General features: G+C 52.5%; 1 protein-coding gene across 1 annotated transcript in view; it reads left to right on the forward strand.

The window, feature by feature from the left end:
• Nucleotides 1-25,300, forward strand: part of PHF19 (PHD finger protein 19) — a 129,310-nt gene that overhangs the window by 41,727 nt on the left and 62,283 nt on the right. Inside the window, exons 8-9 of the mRNA XM_075324322.1 lie at nucleotides 292-360; nucleotides 1,153-1,273. Coding sequence (XP_075180437.1) covers nucleotides 292-360; nucleotides 1,153-1,273 — 190 coding nt within the window. The remainder of the gene's footprint in view (nucleotides 1-291; nucleotides 361-1,152; nucleotides 1,274-25,300) is intronic.

The following is a 25,300-nucleotide window of genomic DNA, read 5'->3' on the forward strand; positions in this document are numbered from 1 at the left end:
GGGGCCGCCCTGCGCCTCTCCTCTACACGCGGGGCCGCCCTGCGCCTCTCCTCTACACGCGGGGCCGCCCTGCTCCACCAGCAAAAAACATTCCTGGAGTTAACCCTGTCAGATACACGGCCGACCACAGGCCCACTGAGCAGCATCTATCAATACTACAGAACACATGGTATATAGGGGCTTGATATACACAGAGAAGGGGGCAGTGAATTGTGACAGATGCTGACAGCAAGACCTGCCATGCTATACCCATGACACGTTCATCATATCTAACGCTTTCTTTCTCCTCAGGTTTTTCATATTCTTCTGCTCTGTCTGCAATCACGGGGTGGAGTTCATCAAGCGGCTGCCACTGCGATGGTAGGAATGCGGCCAATTCCTGTCACTAATGTGCCCTAATCACGGCTAAATGATGTGTGCGCCACTTATTACAGGAGTCTGAGAATCTTTACACTGACAATAGACACAGTCTGCCCATCCGTCTGTCCATAGCTCCTCTTATCTGTCTGTCCATAGCTCCTCTTATCCGTCTGTCCATAGCTCCTCTTATCTGTCTGTCCATAGCTCCTCTTATCTGTCTGTCCATAGCTCCTCTTATCTGTCTGTCCATAGCTCCTCTTATCCGTCTGTCCATAGCTCCTCTTATCCGTCTGTCCATAGCTCCTCTTATCTGTCTGTCCATAGCTCCTCTTATCTGTCTGTCCATAGCTCCTCTTATCCGTCTGTCCATAGCTCCTCTTATCTGTCTGTCCATAGCTCCTCTTATCTGTCTGTCCATAGCTCCTCTTATCTGTCTGTCCATAGCTCCTCTTATCCGTCTGTCCATAGCTCCTCTTATCCGTCTGTCCATAGCTCCTCTTATCTGTCTGTCCATAGCTCCTCTTATCTGTCTGTCCATAGCTCCTCTTATCCGTCTGTCCATAGCTCCTCTTATCCGTCTGTCCACAGCTCCTTCTATCTGTCCATCCATAGCTCCTTTTATCTGTCCGTCCATAGCTCCTCTTATCTGTCCATAGCTCCTCCGATCTGTCCGTCCATAGCGCCTCTTATCTGTCCGTCCGTCCGTCTCATTCTGTGCCCCTTCTGTCAGTATTGCAGTCCCCGGTATCCGTCAATCCTCAGGGCTGATGCTTGTGGCTTGTCTCCTTCCAGGGTGGACCTCGTGCACCTCGCTCTCTACAACCTCGGGGTCCTCAGTAAGAAGAAATACTTTGACTTTGACGAGATCCTGACATTTGTCCATGACAACTGGGAGCAGCTGCAGCTCGGGAAGGTGAGGACTGAGCAGGACATGCAGGGTGTATTGTAGGTGAGGTCCATATACAACAGGCGAGATAAGTATTGGACACGTCACCAATTTTCTAAGTAGATATATTTCTAAATCTGCTATTGACATGAAATTTTTACCTGATGTCGGTAACAACCCATCCAATTAACACAGTTGAAGAAATCACAAGAGATGTCCATAAATTATGTGTTTTATAATGAGAAATGACACAGGAAAATGTATTGCGCACGTTACTGAAATGTATTTAATATTTGGTACTTTGTTGGTGACGAAGCTCCAGACACCTCCTGTATGGAGACGCCTGCATTGCTCAGGTGGATTTTGGCCCATTCTTCCACACACACTCCTAACATCCTGCAGGTCCCGGCTCCTTCTATGATCTCTGAGCTTTAGTTCCTTCCGGACATTTGGATTCAGCTCCGGCGATCGGCTCGGCCATTCTAGCACGTTTATTTTCTTTCTCTGAAACCAGTTAAGACTTTCCTTGGCCGTGTGTTTGGGATCATTGTCTGCTGAAACATCCACCCTCGTTTCATCTTCATCCTCCTGGAAGATGGCGGCAGATTTTTGTCCATTCTTCCTTCCTTCAATTATATGAAGTTTGCCAGTGCCGCCTGCTGAAATCCAGCCCCTCACCATAATCGTCCCACCTCCATACTTCACTTTTGGGGTGATTTGCCTTTTGACCTCCAAAGAGTTCAGTTTTGGTCTCCTCTGACCAGACTATATTCTCCAGTATTTCACAGACTTGTCTAAATGTTGTGGCCAAAACTTTAAACACTCTTGAATGTGTTTGTTGTTCAGCAATGGAGTCTTGCTGGGTGAGCGTGCGTACAGGAGCGTGCATACAGGCCAGGGATGAGGAGTGCATTACTTATTATTTTCTTAGAAACAATTGTACTTGCTGATTCCAGGTCTTTTTGTAGCCTCCACAGGTGTCCTTGGCTCTTGGACAACTCTTCTGATAATTCTTTTCACTTCTGTCTAAAATCTTGAGAGGAGCACCGAGTCGTGGGCGGTTTATGGTGAAATTATATTCTCTCCTCTTCCGGATTAGAAATTCTTCTGTAACCGTGCCATCAGTATTTTTTTACACCAATAAGGTTGTGGAGGTTTTGAGGCGGCTCACTGGTTTGCCCATCATGAGATGTTTCTTGTGTGGCACCTTGGTAATGAGACACCTTTCTATCGGCCATCAGTTAAGCCGGCTGATATTACTTTTCACTAAGTGGCAGAATTGCTTCCAATTACTGACAGATTTCCGCTGGTGTCAGGACTTTCCAGGGCTTTTTGCTTCTCTCTTTTTTAATGTGTTCAATACTTTTTTTCCCGCTGACATTTCTCATTATTACTCATAATTTATGGACGTCTTTGGTTTGATTTCTTTGCCTTCGTGGGTTGGATGCGTTGATGTCAGTGAAATGAAACTGTCCACTTAGGAAGCAACACTGATTGACAATCAATTTCACCTGCTGTTGTGTAAATGGAAGAGACATCAGATGGAAATTATTGGCAATTATCAAGACACCCTCAATAAAGGAGTGTTTCTGCAGGTGGGGACCACAGAGCAAAGCTGAATGTGCGGACAACAAAATCACACAAAAATCATCAATGGAAATCAAATGTTTTAACCAATAAAGGCCTGGATTTGAAGACACACAAAATGAAAGTAGAAACAAGTCAAAATGAAAAGCAAAACAAGACAAAATGAAAGTGGAAACAATTCAAAATGAGGCTCAGTCTTGTGTGTGGCCTCCACGTGCCTGTATGACCTCCCTACAACGCCTGGGCATGCTCCTGATGAGGCTCAGTAGTGTGTGTGGCCTCCACGTGCCTGTATAACCGCCCTACAACGCCTGGGCATGCTCCTGATGAGGCTCAGTAGTGTGTGTGGCCTTCACATGCCTGTATGACCTCCCTACAACGCCTGGGCATGCTCCTGATGAGGCTCAGTAGTGTGTGTGGCCTTCACATGCCTGTATGACCTCCCTACAACACCTGGGCATGCTCCTGATGAGGCTGTGGATGGTCTCCTGAGGGATATCCTCTCAGACCTGACTAAAGCATCCGCCAACTCCTGGACAGTCTGTGGTGCAACGTGACGTTGGTGGATGAAGCGAGACATGTCCCAAATGTGCTCAGTAGGATTCAGGTCTGGGGTACGGGAGGGGCCAGTCCATAGCTTCAATGCCTTCATCTTGCAGGACCTGCGGACACACTACAGCCACATGAGGTCTGGGATTGTCCTGCATTAGCAGGAACACAGGGCCAAGCGCACCAGCATATGGTCTCACAAGGGGTCTGAGGATCTCATCTCGGTACCTAATGGCAGTCAGGCTACCTCTGGCGAGCACATGGAGGGCTGTGTGGCCCTCCAAAGAAATACCACCCCACACCATTACTGACCCACTGCCAAACCGGTTATGTCATGGATGTTGCAGGTAGATTGATCTCCACGGCTCTCTCTGCTTTCTGGCTCATGTTTTGGTCACTTTTGAATGTTGGTTGTGCTCTCACACTCGTGGTAGCATGAGACGGACTCTACAACCCACACAAGTGGCACAGGTAGTGCAGCTCATCCAGGATGGCACATCAATGCGAGCTGTGGCAAGAAGGTTTGCTGTGTCTGTCAGCGTAGTGTCCAGAGGATGGAGGCACTACCAGGAGACAGGCCAGTACCCCAGGAGACGTGGAGGGAGCCGTAGAAGGGCAACAACCCAGCAGCAGGACCGCTACCTCCGCCTTTGTTCAAGGAGGAGTACTGCCAGAGCCCTGCAAAATAACCTCCAGCAGGTCACAAATGTGCATGTATCCGTACAAACGGTTAGAAACTGACTCCATGAGGATGACATCAGGGCCCGACGTCCACAGATGGGGGTTGTGCTCACTGCCCAACACCGTGCAGGACTCTTAGCATTTGCCACAGAACACCAGGTTTGGCAAATTCGCCAGTGGCCCCCTGTGCTCTTCACAGATGAGAGCAGGTTCATACTGAGCACATGTGACAGACGTAACAGAGTCTGGAGACGCCGTGAAGATCGATCTACCTGCAACATCCATGACATAACCAGTTTGGCAGTGGGTCAGTAATGGTGTGGGGTGGCATTTCTTTGGAGGGCCACACAGCCCTCCATGGGCTCGCCAGAGGTAGCCTGACTGCCATTAGGTACCGAGATGAGATCCTCAGACCCCATGTGAGACCATATGCTGGTGCGCTTGGCCCTGGGTTCCTCCTAATGCAGGACAATCCCAGACCTCATGTGGCTTTAGTGTGTCCGCAGTTCCTGCAAGATGAAGGCATTGAAGCTATGGACTGGCCCTCCTGTACCCCAGACCTGAATACGATTGAGCACATCTGGGAAATCATGTCTCGCTTCATCCACCAACATCACGTTGCACCACAGACTGTCCAGGAGTTGGCGGATGCTTTAGTCAGGTCTGAGAGGAGATCCCTCAGGAGACCGTCCGCAACCTCATCAGGAGCATGCCTAGGTGTTGTAGGGACGTCATACAGGCACGTGGAGGCCACACACACTACTGAGCCTCATTTGAAGCATGTCCAGGCGTTGTAGGGACGTCATACAGGCACGTGGAGGCCACACACACTACTGAGCCTCATTTGAAGCATGTCCAGGCGTTGTAGGGAGATCATACAGGCACTTGGAGGCCACACACAAGACTGAGCCTCATTTTGACTTGTTTCCACTTTCATTTTGTGGGTGTCTTCAAATCCAGGCCTTTATTGGTTAAAACATTTGATTTCCATTGATGATTTTTGTGTGATTTTGTTGTCAGCACATTCAGCTTTGTACAGAACAAAGTATTCAATAAGAATATTTCATTCATTCAGATCTAGGATGTGTTTTCTTCGGCGCTCCATTGGGAGACCCAGACGATTGGGTGTATAGCACTGCCTCCGGAGGCCACACAAAGCAATTACACTAAAAAGTGTAAGGCCCCTCCCCTTCTGGCTATACACCCCCAGTGGGATCACTGGCTCACCAGTTTTCTGCTTTGTGCGAAGGAGGTCAGACATCCACGCATAGCTCCACTGTTTAGTCAGCAGTAGCTGCTGACTATGTCGGATGGAAGAAAAGAGGGCCCATATACGGCCCCCAGCATGCTCCCTTCTTACCCCACTTGTGGTTCGTAAGGTTGAGGTACCCATTGCGGGTACGGAGGCTGGAGCCCACATGCTGCTTTCCTTCCCCATCCCCCTGAGGGGCTCTGTGGAAGTGGGATCTTACCGGCCCCCAAGCCCTGAGGCCGGGCTCCATCCACAGACCCAGTGAACCTGATGGATACGGAGCTGTGTACCATTCAGGGACAAGGCCCTGCAACTTTCAGGTACTCTGTGTCCCCGTTCAGGCGGGCACGCACACACCAGACTTGCTGGGTGTGTTAGTGCGCCGGGGACAGTAACGCTGGGGTTTGAGTCACAGCAGCTTAGCTGTGTGACTTCATGTGCTGGGAACTACCGCGCCGGCCACTCTCGGAGCGGCGGCGCGGCTGGGACTTGTAGTGCGCCGGGGACTTAGCGCCGACCGCGCTTTTACGGCGGCGGCGCTTATAAATTTAGTCCCCGGCTTTCTTCGGCGCTCCATTGGGAGACCCAGACGATTGGGTGTATAGTACTGCCTCCGGAGGCCACACAAAGCATTACACTAAAAAGTGTAAGGCCCCTCCCCTTCTGGCTATACACCCCCAGTGGGATCACTGGCTCACCAGTTTTCTGCTTTGTGCGAAGGAGGTCAGACATCCACGCATAGCTCCACTGTTTAGTCAGCAGCAGCTGCTGACTATGTCGGATGGAAGAAAAGAGGGCCCATACTAGGGCCCCCAGCATGCTCCCTTCTCACCCCACTTTATGTCGGCGGTGTTTGTTAAGGTTGAGGTACCCATTGCGGGTACGGAGGCTGGAGCCCACATGCTGTTTTCCTTCCCCATCCCCCTGAGGGGCTCTGAGGAAGTGGGATCTTACCGGCCCCCAAGCCCTGAGGCCGGGCTCCATCCACAGACCCATGGAACCTGCTGGATACGGAGCTGGGTACCGTTCAGGGACAAGGCCCTGCGACATTAAGGTACTCTGTGTCCCCGTATGGCAGGCCACGCACACTCCAGACTTGCTGGGTGTGCTAGTGCGCCGGGGACAGTAGCGCTGAGCGCTGGGGTTACAGTCACTACAGTTTTTCTGAGTGACTTTATGTGTTGGGGACTGCCGCGCCGGCCGCCCCTAGAGCGGCGGCGCGGCTGCGACTTGTAGTGCGCCGGGGACTTAGCGCCGACCGTGCTTTTACGACGGCGTCGCTTATAAATTTAGTCCCCGGCTTCTGCGGCCTAGCTCCGCTTCGTTCCCGCCCCCACCCTGTCAATCAGGGCAAGGGAGAGACGCTGTACGATTAATCAGCGCCGAGGGCTGGAGCCTTATTTACATGCTCCAGCCCTCTCACTCAGCACAGTGGGACGCAGGTTTCCCGCTCTTTGTCTGCACACGCCCAGGGCCCGCCCCTCTCCACAGGACGCCGGCAGCCATTCCTACATGCAGTCTGGCTGGGGAACGGACACAGGCTCTGGGAGACCCAGACAAGGGATTTCTGGCGACCACACACCCGCGTTAAGCGGGCGGTAAGCAGCACTTAAGTGCTGGCCCCACTAGTGCCACAGTGATATTTGTGTACTTTTTTCTCTGTACCATATATATATATATTTTGCACTGTAAGGCCGCTTCTTGGCTGTATACCCCAATTGCTCTGAGGAGACGACAACATGTCATCTGCAAAACGCAAGGGTGCCAAGACACAGGCTGTGAGCGCTGCTTGTGCCGCTTGTGGGGCTGATCTACCGGCAGGTTACAATGACCCCCATTGTGTGCAATGTTCGGTCCCTGTGCCACTTCGTCAATGGTGGTAGTGGCCCAGGCAGAGTCGCCGGTGAACCCTGTCCCGGTGACGGGGACAGAGTTTGCAGTTTTTGCTGACAGGATGTCTGTCACTATGACAAAAATCCTAGAGACCTTGCAGGCCAGGCCAGTTACTCAGTCCATGGACACTGCTGCGGCAATGTTCCCCGGTCCCCCTCAGTTGGAGTTAATCCGTGCTTCAAGGGGGTCCCAGGCATCTCAGCCTGACGGCTCTGATTCAGATGACAGTCCCAGACAGCCTAAGCATGCTCGCTGGGAGAGACCCTCCACGTCATCACGCGGATCAGGGTCTCAGCGAGAAGAGTCTCTACATGATGAGACAGAGGACGGTGATCAGGAATCTAATCCTGAAACCGCTCTCAATCTGGATACTCCTGATGGTGACGCCATGGTAAATGACCTTATAGGGGCCATCAATAGTCTATTGGAAATTTCTCCCCCTGCCCCTTCTGCAGAGGAGGCAGCTGCACAGCAGGAGAAGTTCCATTTCAGGTATCCCAAGCCTAAACTGAGTACTTTTCTGGACCACGCTGACTTCAGAGAATCAGTCCAGAAACACCATGCTTATCCAGACAAGCGTTTCTCCAAACGTCTTAAGGATACACGTTATCCCTTTCCCCCTGACGTGGTCAAACGCTGGACCCAGTGTCCAAAGGTGGACCCCCCAATCTCCAGGCTTGCAGCTAGATCCATAGTTGCAGTGGAAGATGGGGCTTCACTTAAAGATGCCAATGACAGACAGATGGACCTTTGGTTAAAGTCTGTCTATGAAGCTATCGGCGCGTCGTTTGCTCCAGCATTCGCGGCCGTGTGGGCACTCCAAGCTATTTCAGCTGGCCTGGCACAGGTGGACTCTATCATATGTCCAGCAGTGCCGCGAGTAGCGTCCCTAACCTCGCAAATGTCTGCGTTTGCGACTTACGCTATCAACGCTGTCCTGGACTCTACAAGCCGTACCTCAATTGCGTCTGCCAACTCTGTTTTGCGCAGAGCCTTGTGGTTAAAGGAATGGAAAGCGGATTCTGCTTCCAAAAAATGTTTAACCAGCTTGCCACTATCTGTAGATAGACTGTTTGGTGAACAATTGGCTGAAATCATTAAGCAATCCAAGGGTAAGGACTCCTCCTTACCCCAGCCCAGATCAAGCAAACCTCAACAGAGGAAGTGGCAGTCGAGGTTTCGGTCCTTTCGAGGCTCCAGCAAGACCCAATTCTCCTCGTCCAAAGGGACTCAGAAGGAGCAAAGGAGCTCAGATTCCTGGCGGGCTCATTCACGCCCCAAGAAAGCAACCGGAGGAACCGCTTCCAAGGCGGCTGCCTCATGACTTTCGGCCTCAGCCCTCCGCATCCTCGGTCGGTGGCAGGCTCTCCCGCTTTTGCGACATTTGGCTGCCACAGGTCAAAGACCGGTGGGTAGCAGACATTTTGTCTCACGGGTACAGGATAGAATTCAGTTCTCGTCCTCCGCCTCGGTTCTTCAGAACCTCCCCACATCCCGACCGAGCAGATGCCCTTCTGCAGGCGGTGTGCTCACTAAAAGCAGAAGGAGTGGTGATCCCTGTTCCTCTGCAGGAACAAGGGCAAGGTTTTTACTCCAATCTCTTCGTGGTTCCAAAAAAGGACGGCTCGTTCCGTCCTGTTCTGGACCTAAAGCTGCTCAACAAGCATGTGAACGCCAGGCGGTTCCGGATGGAATCCCTCCGCTCCGTCATTGCCTCAATGTCTCAAGGAGATTTCCTTGCATCAATAGACATCAAAGATGCTTATCTCCACGTGCCGATTGCTACAGAGCACCAACGTTTTCTACGTTTCGTGATAGGAGACGACCATCTCCAGTTCGTAGCTCTGCCATTTGGTCTGGCGACAGCCCCACGGGTTTTCACCAAGGTCATGGCGGCAGTGGTAGCAGTCTTGCATTCTCAGGGACATTCGGTGATCCCTTACTTAGACGATCTACTTGTCAAGGCACCCTCTCAAGAGGCATGCCAACACAGCCTGAATGTTGCGCTGGAGACTCTCCAGACTTTCGGGTGGATCATCAACTTTTCAAAGTCAAACCTGGCACCGACTCAATCACTAACGTATCTTGGCATGGAGTTTCATACTCTCTCAGCGATAGTGAAGCTTCCGCTGGACAAGCAGCGGTCTCTACAGACAGGGGTGCAGTCTCTCCTTCAGGGTCAGTCGCACCCCTTAAGGCGCCTCATGCACTTCCTAGGGAAAATGGTGGCAGCAATGGAGGCAGTCCCGTTCGCGCAGTTTCATCTGCGTCCACTTCAATGGGACATTCTCCGCCAATGGGACGGGAAGACAACTTCCCTAGACAGGAAAGTCTCCCTTTCTCAGACGGCCAAGGATTCTCTGCTATGGTGGCTTCTTCCCACCTCATTAACGCAGGGAAGATCATTCCTGCCCCCATCCTGGGCAGTGGTCACGACAGACGCGAGTCTGTCAGGGTGGGGAGCAGTTTTTCTCCACCACAGGGCTCAAGGGACGTGGACTCAGCAGGAGTCCACCCTTCAGATCAATGTTGTGGAAATCAGGGCAGTGTATCTTGCCCTATTAGCCTTCCAGCAGTGGCTGGAAGGAAAGCAGATCCGAATTCAGTCGGACAACTCCACAGCGGTGGCATACATCAACCACCAAGGAGGGACACGCAGTCGGCAAGCCTTCCAGGAAGTCAGGCGGATTCTGATGTGGGTAGAGGAAAGAGCATCCACCATATCAGCAGTTCACATCCCGGGCGTAGAAAACTGGGAAGCAGACTTCCTCAGTCGCCAGGGCATGGACGCAGGGGAATGGTCTCTTCACCCGGACGTGTTTCAGGAAATCTGCCGCCGCTGGGGGGTGCCGGACGTCGACCTAATGGCGTCTCGGCACAACAACAAGGTCCCGACCTTCATAGCGCGGTCTCGCGATCAAAGAGCTCTGGCGGCAGACGCCTTAGTGCAAGATTGGTCGCAGTTCCGGCTCCCTTATGTGTTTCCACCTCTGGCACTCTTGCCCAGAGTGTTACGCAAGATCAGATCCGATTGCGGCCGCGTCATACTTGTCGCCCCAGACTGGCCGAGGAGGTCGTGGTACCCGGATCTGTGGCATCTCACGGTCGGCCAACCGTGGGCACTACCAGACCGTCCAGACTTACTGTCCCAAGGGCCGTTTTTCCATCGGAATTCTGCGGCCCTGAACCTGACTGTGTGGCCATTGAGTCCTGGATCCTAGCGTCTTCAGGATTATCCCAAGGGGTCGTGGCCACCATGAGACAGGCTAGGAAGTCAACTTCTGCTAAGATCTACCACAGAACGTGGAAGATTTTCTTATCCTGGTGCTCTGCACAAGGAGTATCTCCCTGGCCATTCGCGTTACCTGTCTTTCTTTCCTTCCTGCAATCTGGGTTGGAAAAGGGCTTGTCGCTCGGCTCCCTTAAAGGGCAAGTCTCGGCACTATCCGTGTTTTTTCAGAAGCGTCTAGCACGACTTTCTCAGGTGCGCACGTTCCTGCAGGGGGTTTGTCATATCGTACCTCCGTACAGGCGGCCGTTAGATCCGTGGGATCTAAACAAGGTCCTTGTTGCTCTCCAGAAGCCGCCCTTCGAGCCTCTGAGGGATGTGTCACTTTCTCGACTCTCACAGAAAGTGGCCTTTCTGGTAGCGGTCACGTCTCTTCGGAGAGTGTCTGAACTAGCAGCGCTGTCATCCAAAGCTCCTTTCCTGGTGTTCCACCAGGACAAGGTAGTGCTGCGCCCCATTCAGGAGTTTCTCCCTAAGGTGGTATCCTCTTTTCATCTTAATCAGGATATCTCCTTGCCTTCCTTTTATCCGCATGCAGTTCATCGGTATGAGAAGGATTTACATTTGTTGGATCTGGTGAGAGCACTCAGAATCTACATTTCCCGCACGGCGCCCCTGCGCCGCTCGGATGCACTCTTTGTCCTTGTCGCTGGTAAGCGCAAAGGGTCGCAGGCTTCCAAAGCCACCCTGGCTCGATGGATCAAAGAACCAATTCTTGAAGCCTACCGTTCTGCTGGGCTTCCGGTTCCATCAGGGCTGAAGGCCCATTCTACCAGAGCCGTGGGTGCGTCCTGGGCATTACGACACCAGGCTACGGCTCAACAGGTGTGCCAGGCAGCTACCTGGTCGAGTCTGCACACTTTCACCAAACATTATCAGGTGCATACCTATGCTTCGGCGGACGCCAGCCTAGGTAGAAGAGTCCTGCAGGCGGCAGTTGCCTCCCCGTAGGGGAGGGCTGTCTTTGCAGCTCTAACATGAGGTATTTCTTTACCCACCCAGGGACAGCTTTTGGACGTCCCAATCGTCTGGGTCTCCCAATGGAGCGCCGAAGAAGAAGGGAATTTTGTTACTTACCGTAAATTCCTTTTCTTCTAGCTCCTATTGGGAGACCCAGCACCCGCCCTGTTGTCCTTCGGGATTTTTGGTTGTTTTTCGGGTACACATGTTGTTCATGTTGAATGGTTTTCAGTTCTCCGATGTTACTTCGGAGTGAATTTGTTTAAACCAGTTCTTGGCTTTCCTCCTTCTTGCTTTTGCACTAAAACTGGTGAGCCAGTGATCCCACTGGGGGTGTATAGCCAGAAGGGGAGGGGCCTTACACTTTTTAGTGTAATGCTTTGTGTGGCCTCCGGAGGCAGTACTATACACCCAATCGTCTGGGTCTCCCAATAGGAGCTAGAAGAAAAGGAATTTACGGTAAGTAACAAAATTCCCTTCTTTGCGGCCTAGCTCCGCTTCGTTCCCGCCCCCTCCCTGTCAATCAGGGAAGGGGAGAGACGCTGTACGTTTACTCAGCGCCGAGGGCTGGAGCCTTATTTACATGCTCCAGCCCTCTCACTTGGCACAGTGGGACACAGGTTTCCCGCTTTTGGTCTGGCACGCCCAGGGCCCGCCCCCCCCTCCACAGGACGCCGGCAGCCATTCCTGCATGCAGTTCTGGCTGGAGGACGGACACAGGCTCTGGGAGACCCAAGACTAGGTATTTCTGGCGACCACACACCCGCGTTTAGCGGGCGGTAAGCAGCACTTTAGTGCTGGCCCCTCTTGTGCCACAGTGTGTATTGGTGTACTTTTTCCTGTACCAGATATCTATAGATATATACTGCACTGTACGGTCGCTTCTTGGCTGTATACCCTATATTGCTCTGGGAAGACAACAACATGTCATCCACAAAACGCAAGGGTGCCAAGGCACGGGCTGTATACACTGCTTGTACAGCATGTGGGGCTAATCTACCAGCAGGCTCCAACGACTCTCATTGTGTGCAATGTTCAGTCCCAGTGGCACTTCGTCAGCCAGAGCCTATGGTGGTAGTAGCCCAGGCAGAGTCGCCTGTGAACCCTGCCCCGGTGACGGGGACAGAATTTGCAGTCTTTGCTGATAAAATGTCTGTGACTATGACAAAAATCCTGGAGACCTTGCAGTCCAGGCCAGTTGCTCAGACCATGGACACTACTGTCCCTATGTTCCCCGGTCCCCCTCAGTTGGAACTAATCCGTACTTCACGGGGGTCCCAGGCATCACTGGCTGAGGGCTCTGACTCCGATGACAGTCCCAGGCCGCCTAAGCGAGCTCGCTGGGAGAGACCCTCCACGTCATCACGCGGGTCAGGGTCTCAGCGAGAAGGGTCTCTATATGATGAGACAGAGGTGGGTGATCAGGAGTCTAGCCCTGACACCGCACTCAATTTGGATACGCCAGATGGTGACGCCATGGTAAATGACCTTATAGCGGCCATCAATAGGCTGTTGGATATTTCTCCCCCAGCCCCTTCAGCAGAGGAGGCAGCTGCCCAGCAGGAGAAATTCCATTTCCTGTATCCCAAGCGTAAATTGAGCACCTTTCTGGACCACTCTGACTTCAGAGCATCAATCCAGAAACACCATGCTAATCCGGACAAGCGTTTTTCCAAACGTCTTAAGGATACACGTTATCCCTTTCCCCCTGACGTGGTCAAACGCTGGACCCAGTGTCCAAAAGTGGACCCTCCAATATCCAGGCTTGCAGCTAGATCCATAGTTGCAGTGGAGGATGGGGCTTCACTTAAAGATGCCAATGACAGACAGATGGACCTTTGGTTGAAATCTGTCTATGAAGCTATTGGCGCGTCGTTTGCTCCAGCATTCGCGGCCGTGTGGGCGCTCCAAGCTATTTCAGCTGGTTTGGCACAGGTGGACTCTTTCATACGTCCAGCAGTGCCGCAAGTGGCGTCCTTAACTACGCAAATGACTGCGTTTGCGACCTACGCTATTAATGCGGTACTGGACTCTACGAGCCGTACCGCAATGGCTTCCGCCAACTCTGTAGTTTTGCGCAGAGCCTTGTGGTTAAAGGAATGGAAAGCAGATTCTGCTTCTAAAAAATGTTTAACCAGCTTGCCATTATCTGGAGACAGACTGTTTGGTGAGCAATTGGCGGAAATCATTAAACAGTCCAAAGGTAAGGACTCTTCCTTACCCCAGCCCAGATCAAGCAAACCTCAACAGAGGAAGTGGCAGTCAAAGTTTCGGTCCTTTCGAGGCTCGGGCAAGCCCCAATTCTCCTCGTCCAAAGGGACTCAGAAAGAGCAAAGGAGCTCTGATTCCTGGCGGGCTCACTCACGCCCCAAGAAAGCAACCGGAGGTACCGCTTCCAAGGCGGCTGCCTCATGACTTTCGGCCGCCTCCCTCCGCATCCTCGGTCGGTGGCAGGCTCTCCCGCTTTTGCGACATTTGGCTGCCACAGGTCAAAGACCGGTGGGTAACAGACATTTTGTCTCACGGGTACAGGATAGAGTTCAGTTCTCGTCCTCCGCCTCGGTTCTTCAGAACTTCCCTACATCCCGACCGAGCAGATGCCCTTCTGCAGGCGGTGAATTCTCTAAGAGCAGAAGGAGTGGTGGTCCCTGTTCCTCTTCAGGAACAAGGACAAGGTTTTTACTCCAATCTCTTTGTGGTGCCAAAAAAGGACGGCTCATTCCGTCCTGTTCTGGACCTAAAACTGCTCAACAAGCATGTGAACGCCAGGCGGTTCCGGATGGAATCCCTCCGCTCAGTCATTGCCTCAATGTCTCAAGGAGATTTCCTAGCATCAATAGACATCAAAGATGCTTATCTCCACGTGCCGATTGCTACAGAGCACCAACGTTTTCTACGCTTCGTGATAGGAGACGACCATCTTCAGTTCGTAGCTCTGCCATTTGGTCTGGCGACAGCCCCACGGGTGTTCACCAAGGTCATGGCGGCAGTGGTAGCAGTCTTGCACTCTCAGGGACACTCTGTGATCCCTTACTTGGACGATCTACTTGTCAAGGCACCCTCTCAGGAGGCATGCCAACTCAGCCTGAATGTTGCACTGGAGACTCTCCAGACGTTCGGGTGGATCATCAACTTCTCAAAGTCAAATCTGTCACCGACCCAATCGCTAACGTATCTTGGCATGGAGTTTCATACTCTCTCAGCGATAGTGAAGCTTCCGCTGGACAAGCAGAGGTCACTACAGACTGGGGTGCAGGCTCTCCTTCAAAGTCAGTCGCACTCCTTAAGACGCCTCATGCACTTCCTCGGGAAGATGGTGGCGGCAATGGAGGCGGTTCCGTTTGCGCAGTTTCATCTGCGCCCACTTCAATTGGACATTCTCCGCCAATGGGACGGGAAGTCAACATCCCTGGACAGGAAAGTCTCCCTTTCCCAGACGGCCAAAGACTCTCTGCAGTGGTGGCTTCTTCCCACCTCATTATCACAGGGAAGATCCTTCCTACCTCCGTCCTGGGCGGTGGTCACGACGGACGCGAGTCTCTCAGGGTGGGGAGCAGTTTTTCTCCACCACAGGGCTCAGGGTACGTGGACTCAGCAGGAGTCCACCCTTCCGATCAATGTTCTGGAGATCAGAGCAGTGTATCTTGCCCTACTAGCCTTCCAGCAGTGGCTGGAAGGAAAGCAGATCCGAATTCAGTCGGACAACTCCACAGCGGTGGCATACATCAACCACCAAGGGGGGACTCGCAGTCGGCAAGCCTTCCAGGAAGTCCGGCGGATCCTGATGTGGGTGGAAGCCACGGCCTCCACCATATCCGCAGTTCACATCCCCGGCGTAGAAAACTGGGAAGCAGACTTCCTCAGTCGCCAGGGCATGGACGCAGGGGAATGGTCCCTTCACCCGGAAGTGTTTCAGGAAATCTGTCGCCGCTGGGGAAGGCCGGACGTCGATCTAATGGCGTCCCGGCACAACAACAAGGTCCCGACCTTCATGGCACGGTCTCGCGATCACAGAGCTCTGGCGGCAGACGCCTTAGTGCAAGATTGGTCGCAGTTCCGGCTCCCTTATGTGTTTCCACCTCTGGCACTCTTGCCCAGGGTGCTACGCAAGATCAGATCCGACTGCAGCCGCGTCATACTCGTCGCCCCAGACTGGCCAAGGAGGGCGTGGTATCCGGATCTGTGGCGTCTCACGGTCGGCCAACCGTGGGCACTACCAGACCGACCAGACTTACTGTCCCAAGGGCCGTTTTTTCCATCGGAATTCTGCGGCCCTGAACCTGACTGTGTGGCCATTGAGTCCTGGATCCTAGCGTCTTCAGGATTATCCCAAGGGGTCGTTGCCACCATGAGACAGGCTAGGAAGCCCACGTCCGCTAAGATCTACCACAGAACGTGGAGGATATTCTTATCCTGGTGCTCTGCTCAGGGAGTGTCTCCCTGGCCATTTGCATTGCCTACCTTTCTTTCTTTCCTACAATCTGGGTTAGAAAAAGGTTTGTCGCTCGGCTCCCTTAAGGGGCAAGTCTCGGCGCTATCCGTCTTTTTTCAGAAGCGTCTAGCACGACTCTCTAAGGTGCGCACGTTCCTGCAGGGGGTTTGTCATATCGTACCCCCGTACAAGCGACCATTAGATCCATGGGACCTGAACAGGGTGCTAGTTGCCCTCCAGAAGCCGCCCTTCGAGCCTCTGAGGGAGGTTTCACTTTCTAGACTGTCACAGAAAGTGGCTTTTCTGGTAGCGATCACATCTCTTCGGAGAGTGTCTGAGCTAGCAGCGCTGTCATCCAAGGCTCCCTTCCTGGTCTTCCACCAGGACAAGGTAGTGCTGCGCCCCATTCAGGAGTTTCTCCCGAAGGTGGTATCCTCTTTTCATCTTAATCAGGATATCTCTTTGCCTTCTTTTTGTCCTCATGCAGTTCATCGGTATGAGAAGGATTTACATTTGTTAGATCTGGTGCGAGCACTCAGAATCTACATTTGCCGCACGGCGCCCCTGCGCCGTTCGGATGCACTCTTTGTCCTTGTCGCTGGTAAGCGCAAGGGGTCGCAGGCTTCTAAGGCCACCCTGGCTCGATGGATCAAAGAACCAATTCTTGAGGCCTACCGTTCTGCTGGGCTTCCGGTTCCATCAGGGCTGAAGGCCCATTCTACCAGAGCCGTGGGTGCGTCCTGGGCATTGCGTCACCAGGCTACGGCTCAACAGGTGTGCCAGGCAGCTACCTGGTCGAGTCTGCACACTTTCACCAAACATTATCAGGTGCATACCTATGCTTCGGCGGACGCCAGCCTAGGTAGAAGAGTCCTGCAGGCGGCAGTTGCCTACCCGTAGGGGAGGGCTGTCTTTGCAGCTCTAACATGAGGTATTTCTTTACCCACCCAGGGACAGCTTTTGGACGTCCCAATCGTCTGGGTCTCCCAATGGAGCGCCGAAGAAGAAGGGAATTTTGTTACTTACCGTAAATTCCTTTTCTTCTAGCTCCTATTGGGAGACCCAGCACCCGCCCTGTTGTCCTTCGGGATTTTTGGTTGTTTTTCGGGTACACATGTTGTTCATGTTGAATGGTTTTCAGTTCTCCGAGGTTATTTCGGAGGGAATTTGTTTAAACCAGTTATTGGCTTTCCTCCTTCTTGCTTTTGCACTAAAACTGGTGAGCCAGTGATCCCACTGGGGGTGTATAGCCAGAAGGGGAGGGGCCTTACACTTTTTAGTGTAATTGCTTTGTGTGGCCTCCGGAGGCAGTGCTATACACCCAATCGTCTGGGTCTCCCAATAGGAGCTAGAAGAAAAGGAATTTACGGTAAGTAACAAAATTCCCTTCATTTGTAAGTACACTGCTCAAAAAATTAAAGGAAACACTCTGTGTCCGTCGCGGCTGTAACTGCTCCCGCTGCTGCTCACTCTACTTCTGGGGCCGCTAATTAGCCTCATGCATATTCAATGCTTTCCCTGCCCACCGGCAGTCATCGCGTCTCTGATTGGTTGCAGTCAGACCGCATCCCCGTCTTGTATGTCAGCATGTCTGACTGCAACCAATCAGAATATATAGAGTAAAACCTGGCTCAACCCTTAGAATGCTTCTGCTCAAGAGTCAAAAATAAGTCAAGTTATAGAGAAATACAAATACTCCGGCACACATAAGAAAAAAGGAATGAGATGCAGAAAGAGATTTTGTTGATGTTGCTATTTAGGTTGCAGTGGCTGCCCTATATGGTGTCCGTATGGATGAAAACCCTCTCATTTTAACCCTCCGGGGTACCATCTAGGCTGTAGAACATAGTAATACACGGTATTTACTCCAAAATATACCACACTTACGTGTGCCAGAGTATTTCTCTATAACTGCAACCAGTCAGGGGTGATGTGTGTGCGTCTCTATTGGTGTAAACCTAAATAAATAAAAAATAGTCGTAGGGTCCACCCCCACATATATTCCCATACTCGGCATGATAAAGCCGACAGCTGGGGGCTGTTATTCTCAGGTTTGAGAGAATGTTATGATTCAGTGACCGAGGAGGATCAGAAAAAGGACAAAAATGCAGAAACCCAAAAAGTAACCAGAGTGGCTGGAACCTTAACGGACTGCAGACCTAATACTGAAACACAACTAGAAGTAGCCGTGGGACGAGCCTACGATGTCCTAGTCGCTGCGACACAGCCGGAGAACTAAATATTCTTACAGAGAGAAATATAAGAAAAGCTAATCTGCCTCGGAGCAATCCCTAAAGATATAGATTACCCCCCACATGTAAAGACTACGGTGATATAGGAAAACGCAATACGTAGCTAGAAAACAGATTCAGCAAAGATGAGGCCCAAACTATCTGTACAGAAAAGGATAGGAAAGAGCACTGTCTGCAGCCATAAAAACCCTAATAAATCTCAGCACACCTGCTATGCAATAGCCCTGAGCCCACACAGGCTCTCCCCCCACTAAATCAGTACTCTGGTGTTACTGGGATCCAAAAAACACTAATATAGATGAGGGGCTGAATTTAATACCAAGCATGATAAAACACAATACATAGCAGAACATGGAGCTAGGTATACTGACACTCCCAGCGGGGAATGATCCAACTCCACCAAGAACTCCACACAGGCAAAATCAGGAATCAAGCATTAGTATCAAAACAGAAAAAACTACAAGATAGTGGAAACAGTAAGCAGAGGTACAGAGCAACTTATCTTAGAGGAGTACTGGTAGAGAGAAGGGCTGGTTTCAGAATGTCCTTAGCACACAGGAGATACATTGAGCACCGTTTCAGAGATATATTCATCTTCATCAGGACATCAAAGGAACAAATCTTTTGTTTTTGTTCCTTTGATGTCCTGATGAAGGAGATGGATATATCTCTGAAACGCATTGACCCGTATAAACAATAAAGTAATTAAATTAACCTTGGAATCCGTGATTTCAGCGTGGCACTAAACCCGATTTCTTTGTCGCTCCATTGGGAGACCCAGACAATTGGGTGTATAGCTTCTGCCTCCGGAGGCCACACAAAGTATTACACTTTTAAAAAAGTGTAACCCCTCCCCTCTGCCTATACACCCTCCCGTGGATCACGGGCTCCTCAGTTTTATGCTTTGTGTGGAAGGAGGCACACATCCACTCATAAAAAAAAAAGAAAAAGATTTATCATACATAGTATGACAGAAGAAAAGAGGTCCCCTATGGGGTCCCCGGCATGCTCCCTTCTCACCCCACTATGTCGGCGGTGTTGTTAAGGTTGAGGTACCCATTGCGGGTACAAAGGCTGGAGCCACATGCCGTCTCCTTCACCATCCCTTATGCGGCTCTGGGAGAAGTGGGAGCTTCATCTGTCATTCACATGCTGAGACCGTGCTCCATCCGCAGCCCCTGGTGGAACCTGCTGGACCGGAGCGTTTTCATCCCCAGGGACCGGGCCCTGCACCTTCAAGGTACTCTGTGTCCCCATGGGGGGACGGTACGGGGAGAGAGGTCGCCTCTCTCCCCAGTAGCGCCGTCCGTTGTTTTTTCATCGGACTTCCGCGCTGGCCGTGCCTGCTTGTCGGGCACGGCCTTAAATTTAGTCCCCGGCTTCATCGCGGCCTAGTCGCGAAAAATCCCTCCCCCGGGCCTACTTGTCAGGGGGAAGGGCGGTACTACCGACAGAGGGCTGGAGCATCTTTGCATGCCTCCCCTCCCCTCTCATGGACCACTATGGGGCCTCCAGATTCCCGCCTTTTGCCGGCGCCGCCCATGGCTCCACTCCCCCCTTGAGAGCTCCGGCGGCCATGTTTGGCATTCTGCCGGTGTATGCTGCAGCTGCACATCTCTACAGCTCTGGGGGACCCACGACAGGGAATCTGGAGGACACCAGCGGTTGGTAAGCCACACCTGTCACCCGGTGCTGGTTCCCCTAGGGTGCCGTGATATATATATATCTACATATATTATATATATTCGGAACGGCTGTTTAACCCTTTCCCATATACCCTCAGTGGTCGCTCTCCTAAGGGACACTTATTGCTTGCAGCATGTCGTCCACAAGGAGCAAAGCCCTTAAGACACAGGTTTTTTTCGCAGCCTGTACCTCTTGTGGGGCTATGTTGCCTGCGGGATCCACCTACCCTCACTGTGATCAATGCTCGACTCCTGCCACGCTTGCTCAGCCGGAGCCCGGGGCACTTGTGGGCCCCTCGGCTCATGTAGATCCCCCTGCTCCTCATGAGCAGGCTGCAGGGACAGAGTCACCGTCATTGGCCTCTTTCGCTGAGAAACTCTCTCAGTCACTTTCTCAATCCATTGCACAGTCTATGGACAAATGGTCATCTAAGCTCCTTGAGGCTTTGCAGTCCAGACCGGGCTCTTCACAGGCCCCGGCCCCTGTTAGTTTGTCTCCTCCAGGGCCTTCTCGGTCCGCGCCGCAGCGCGCTCCCATGATAGCCCCTAGGTCCCAGGCGGAGGACTCCTGCCCGGATCGCAGTCCCAGACCGGCTAAGCGGCCTCGCTGGGACTCTTCCCCGGCCTCCTCACGCTGCTCTGGATCTCCGCTGGAGGACTCTCAGGATGACGAGGCGGACGTGGGAGCTCAGGGCTCTGACTCTGACTTCGCCCTCAACCTTGATACCCCTGAGGGGGACGCCTTAGTAAATGATCTTATTTCGTCCATCAACCAGGTGTTGGATCTCTCTCCCCCGCCTCCACCGGTAGAGGAGTCGGCTTCTCAGCAGGAGAAACACCAATTTCGGTTCCCCAAACGTACGCGCAATACGTTCTTTGATCACTCTAACTTCAGGGACGCTGTCCAGAAGCCCAGAGCGGTCCCGGACAAGCGTTTTGCTAAAAGGCACTCCGACACGCGTTATCCCTTTTCACCTGAGGTCGTTAAGGGCTGGGCACACTCACCCAAGGTGGATCCGCCAGTCTCTAGATTGGCTGCTAGGTCCGTTGTGTCTGTTGCCGATGGCTCATCCCTGAAGGATGCCACTGACAGACAGATAGAGCTCTTGGTGAAGTCTATTTATGAGGCCACGGGCGCGTCTTTTGTCCCGGCCTTTGCGGCTGTGTGGGCTCTCCAAGCAATCTCGGCATGTCTGACTGAGATTAATGCTGTCACGCGGAATTCTGCTCCGCATGTCTCTTCCTTGACCTCTCAGGCATCAGCATTTTCGTCCTACGCCATGAACGCCGTCCTGGACTATGCTAGCCGTACGGCTGTAGCATCCGCTAACTCCGTGGCAGTCTGCAGGGCCATGTGGCTGCGCGAATGGAAAGCAGACTCTGCTTCCAAAAGGTTCTTAACTGGTTTGCCTTTTTCTGGCGAACATTTGTTTGGCGAACGGTTGGATGAGATTATTAAGGAATCCTCGGGAAAGGACTCTTCCTTACCCCAATCCAAACCTAAGAGACCTCAGCAGAGAAAAATCCAATTGAGGTTTCGGTCCTTTCGTCCCTCCGCCAAGCCCCAATCCTCTTCGTCCAACCGGCCGGAGAAAGGCCAGAAGAACTCCTATGGGTGGCGGTCCAAGTCACGCCCCCAAAAGGCCGCAGGAGGCACTGCCTCCAAGACGGCCTCTTCATGACTCTCGGCCTCATCTAGCCACATCCTCGGTCGGTGGCAGGCTCTCCCGCTTTGGCGACGCCTGGTGGCCACACGTTCAAGACCGATGGGTGAGAGACATTCTGTCTCATGGTTACAGGATAGAGTTCAGCTCTCGACCTACGGCTCGTTTTTTCAGAACCTCCCCACCCCCCGCACAGGCAGACGCACTGTTTCAGGCGGTGGACGCTCTAAAGATGGAAGGAGTTGTGATACCCGTTCCCCTCCAGGAACGTGGTCGCGGATTTTACTCCAACTTGTTCGTGGTGCCAAAAAAGGACAGGTCTTTCCGTCCCGTTCTGGACCTCAAGCTGCTCAACAGACATGTGAGAACCAGACGGTTTCGGATGGAATCTCTCCGCTCGGTCATCGCCTCGATGTCACAAGGAGACTTCCTAGCATCGATCGACATCAAGGATGCTTATCTCCATGTGCCGATCGCACCCGAACATCAACGTTTCCTGCGTTTCGCCATCGGGGACGAACACCTCCAGTTCGTCGCATTGCCCTTCGGCCTGGCGACAGCCCCACGGGTCTTCACCAAAGTCATGGCATCCGTCGTGGCGGTCCTGCACTCTCAGGGCCACTCGGTAATCCCATACTTGGACGATCTCCTAGTCAGGGCCCCTTCTCGGGTGGCGTGTCAACGAAGTCTTACCGTAACTCTGGCGACTCTCCAGCAGTTCGGGTGGATCATCAATTTCCCGAAATCCAAGTTGACGGCGACCCAATCACTGACTTACCTCGGGATGGAGTTTCATACCCTTCCAGCGTTAGTCAAGCTACCGCGGGACAAACAGCTTTCTCTGCAGGCGGGGGTGCAGTCACTTCTTCGGAGTCAGTCACACCCCTTAAGGCGCCTCATGCACTTCCTGGGGAAGATGGTTGCAGCTATGGAGGCAGTGCCGTTCGCGCAATTCCATCTACGGCCACTCCAATGGGACATTCTGCGCAAATGGGACAAGAGTTTGGCTTCCCTCGACAAGAACATCTCTCTTTCACTTGCAACCAAAACATCACTTCAGTGGTGGCTCCTACCCACATCTCTGTACCTGGGCCGTGGTCACCACGGACGCGAGCCTGTCAGGTTGGGGAGCGGTTTTTCTCCACCACAGGGCTCAAGGAACCTGGACTCCAATAGAATCGTCCCTTCAGATCAATGTTCTGGAGATAAGGGCAGTATATCTAGCCCTATTGGCTTTCCATCGGTGGCTGGAGGGCAGGCAGATCCGAATCCAGTCGGACAACGCCACTGCCGTCGCCTACATCAACCACCAAGGCGGCACTCGCAGTCGTCAAGCCTTCCAGGAAGTCGAGCGGATTCTGCAGTGGGTGGAAGCCACAGGCTCCACCATCTCCGCAGTTCACATCCCGGGCGTGGAAAACTGGGAAGCAGATTTTCTCAGTCGTCAGGGCATGGACGTGGGGGAATGGTCTCTTCACCCAGACGTGTTTCGAGAGATCTGTCGCCGCTGGGGAACGCCGGACGTCGATCTCATGGCATCGAGACACAACAACAAGGTCCCGGCCTTCATGGCATGGTCTCAGGATCACAGAGCTCTGGCAGCGGACGCTCTGGTCCAGTATTGGTCGCAGTTTCGACTGCCATATGTGTTTCCCCCTCTGGCAATGCTGCCCAGAGTGCTACGCAAGATCAGGTCCGACTGCCGTCGCTCCATTCTCGTCGCTCCAGACTGGCCGAGGCGGTCGTGGTATCCGGATCTGTGGCATCTCACGGTGGGTCAACCGTGGGCGCTTCCAGACCGTCCAGACTTGCTGTCACAAGGGCCGTTTTTCCATCTGAATTCTGTGGCCCTCAACCTGACTGTGTGGCCATTGAGTCCTGGCTCCTAGCGTCTTCAGGGTTATCTCAGGATGTCATTGCCACCATGAGACAAGCCAGGAAGCCAACGTCCGCCAAAATCTATTACAGGTCTTGGCAACTTTTCTTATCCTGGTGCTCTGATAACGGTTTGTCTCCATGGCCGTTTGCTTTACCCACTTTTCTTTCATTCCTACAATCTGGAATGGACAAGGGTTTGTCCCTCGGCTCTCTCAAGGGCCAAGTGTCGGCGCTCTCCGTGTTTTTTCAAAAGCGTCTAGCCAGGCTTCCGCAGGTCCGCACGTTCCTGCAGGGGGTTTGCCACATGGTTCCACCTTACAAACGTCCGTTGGATCCTTGGGATGTTAACAGGGTTCTGACGGCTCTTCAAAAGCCGCCTTTTGAGCCGCTGCGGGATGTTTCCCTTTCCCGTCTTTCTCAGAAGGTGGCCTTCCTGGTGGCGGTCACATCACTTCGGCGAGTGTCTGAGCTTGCAGCGCTGTCATGCAAAGCTCCCTTCCTGGTTTTCCACCAAGATAAGATGGTCCTGCGTCCTGTCCCGGAATTTCTCCCTAAGGTGGTATCCCCTTTTCATCTAAACCAGGATATCTCCTTGCCTTCCTTTTGCCCTAATCCAATTCACCAGTGTGAAAAGGATTTGCACTCTTTGGATCTAGTGAGAGCACTCCGGCTCTACGTGTCTCGCACGGCGCCCCTGCGCCGTTCAGACGCGCTCTTTGTCCTTGTCGCTGGCCAGCGTAAGGGCTCTCAGGCCTCCAAGGCAACCTTGGCTCGGTGGATCAAGGAACCGATTCTCGAGGCCTACCGTTCTTCTGGGCTTCCACTTCCTTCAGGGTTGAAAGCCCATTCTACCAGAGCCGTAGGTGCGTCCTGGGCTTTGCGGCACCGGGCGACGGCTCAGCAGGTGTGTCAGGCAGCTACGTGGTCTAGTCTGCACACTTTCACGAAGCACTATCAAGTGCATGCCTATGCTTCGGCAGACGCCAGTCTAGGTAGGCGAGTCCTCCAGGCGGCGGTTGCCCACCTGTAAGAGGGGGCCGTTTTCGGCTCCTTTTATTGAGGTATTCTTTTACCCACCCAGGGACTGCTCTTGGACGTCCCAATTGTCTGGGTCTCCCAATGGAGCGACAAAGAAAAAGGGAATTTTGTTTACTTACCGTAAATTCCTTTTCTTCTAGGTCCTATTGGGAGACCCAGCACCCGCCCCTGTGCCCTTCGGGCTGGTTGTTCTTTTGTGTACACATGTTGTTCATGTTGAATTGTTCTTTTGGTTCATGGTTTTCAGTTCTCCAAACATCCTTCGGAGTGAATTTACCCTAGACCAATTTATAAGTTTTCTCCTTCCTGCTTTTGCACCAAAACTGAGGAGCCCGTGATCCACGGGAGGGTGTATAGGCAGAGGGGAGGGGTTACACTTTTTTAAAAGTGTAATACTTTGTGTGGCCTCCGGAGGCAGAAGCTATACACACAATTGTCTGGGTCTCCCAATAGGAGCTAGAAGAAAAGGAATTTACGGTAAGTAAACAAAATTCCCTTTTTCTTCTACCTTGGATATCTACGCTGTAAGGTTCAGGCAGAAATTGAGCCTAAGCGATGAGCGGTGACGTCACTCAGGTTATTTGCGGTGACAGCTGGAGGTTCCCACGGTTCTCCACCTTTCACCTCAGACAACCTGACCTCAGTAAGCTCTGTGACCTCACCTCAGGTAAGACCTGCATCTCTTGGCAGAAAACCGTGTTTTTTTTGCCAAGAGATGCGGATTTGGTACTGAAATTTTTACAGCATATTCCTGCACCAAATCTACACCTCTTGGCAAAAAAAATCGCTTCAAAACACCATACGGTCCCTCTTATTTTGGTTCACAGCCAAAATAAGTGCAGGGCTGCAGCCTGTAGCCGTATGCTTTATCTGTGTTTGTATAATACAGGGGGA

This window comes from Anomaloglossus baeobatrachus, chromosome 9 (genome assembly GCF_048569485.1).
Source record: "Anomaloglossus baeobatrachus isolate aAnoBae1 chromosome 9, aAnoBae1.hap1, whole genome shotgun sequence".
NCBI lineage: Eukaryota > Metazoa > Chordata > Amphibia > Anura > Aromobatidae > Anomaloglossus > Anomaloglossus baeobatrachus.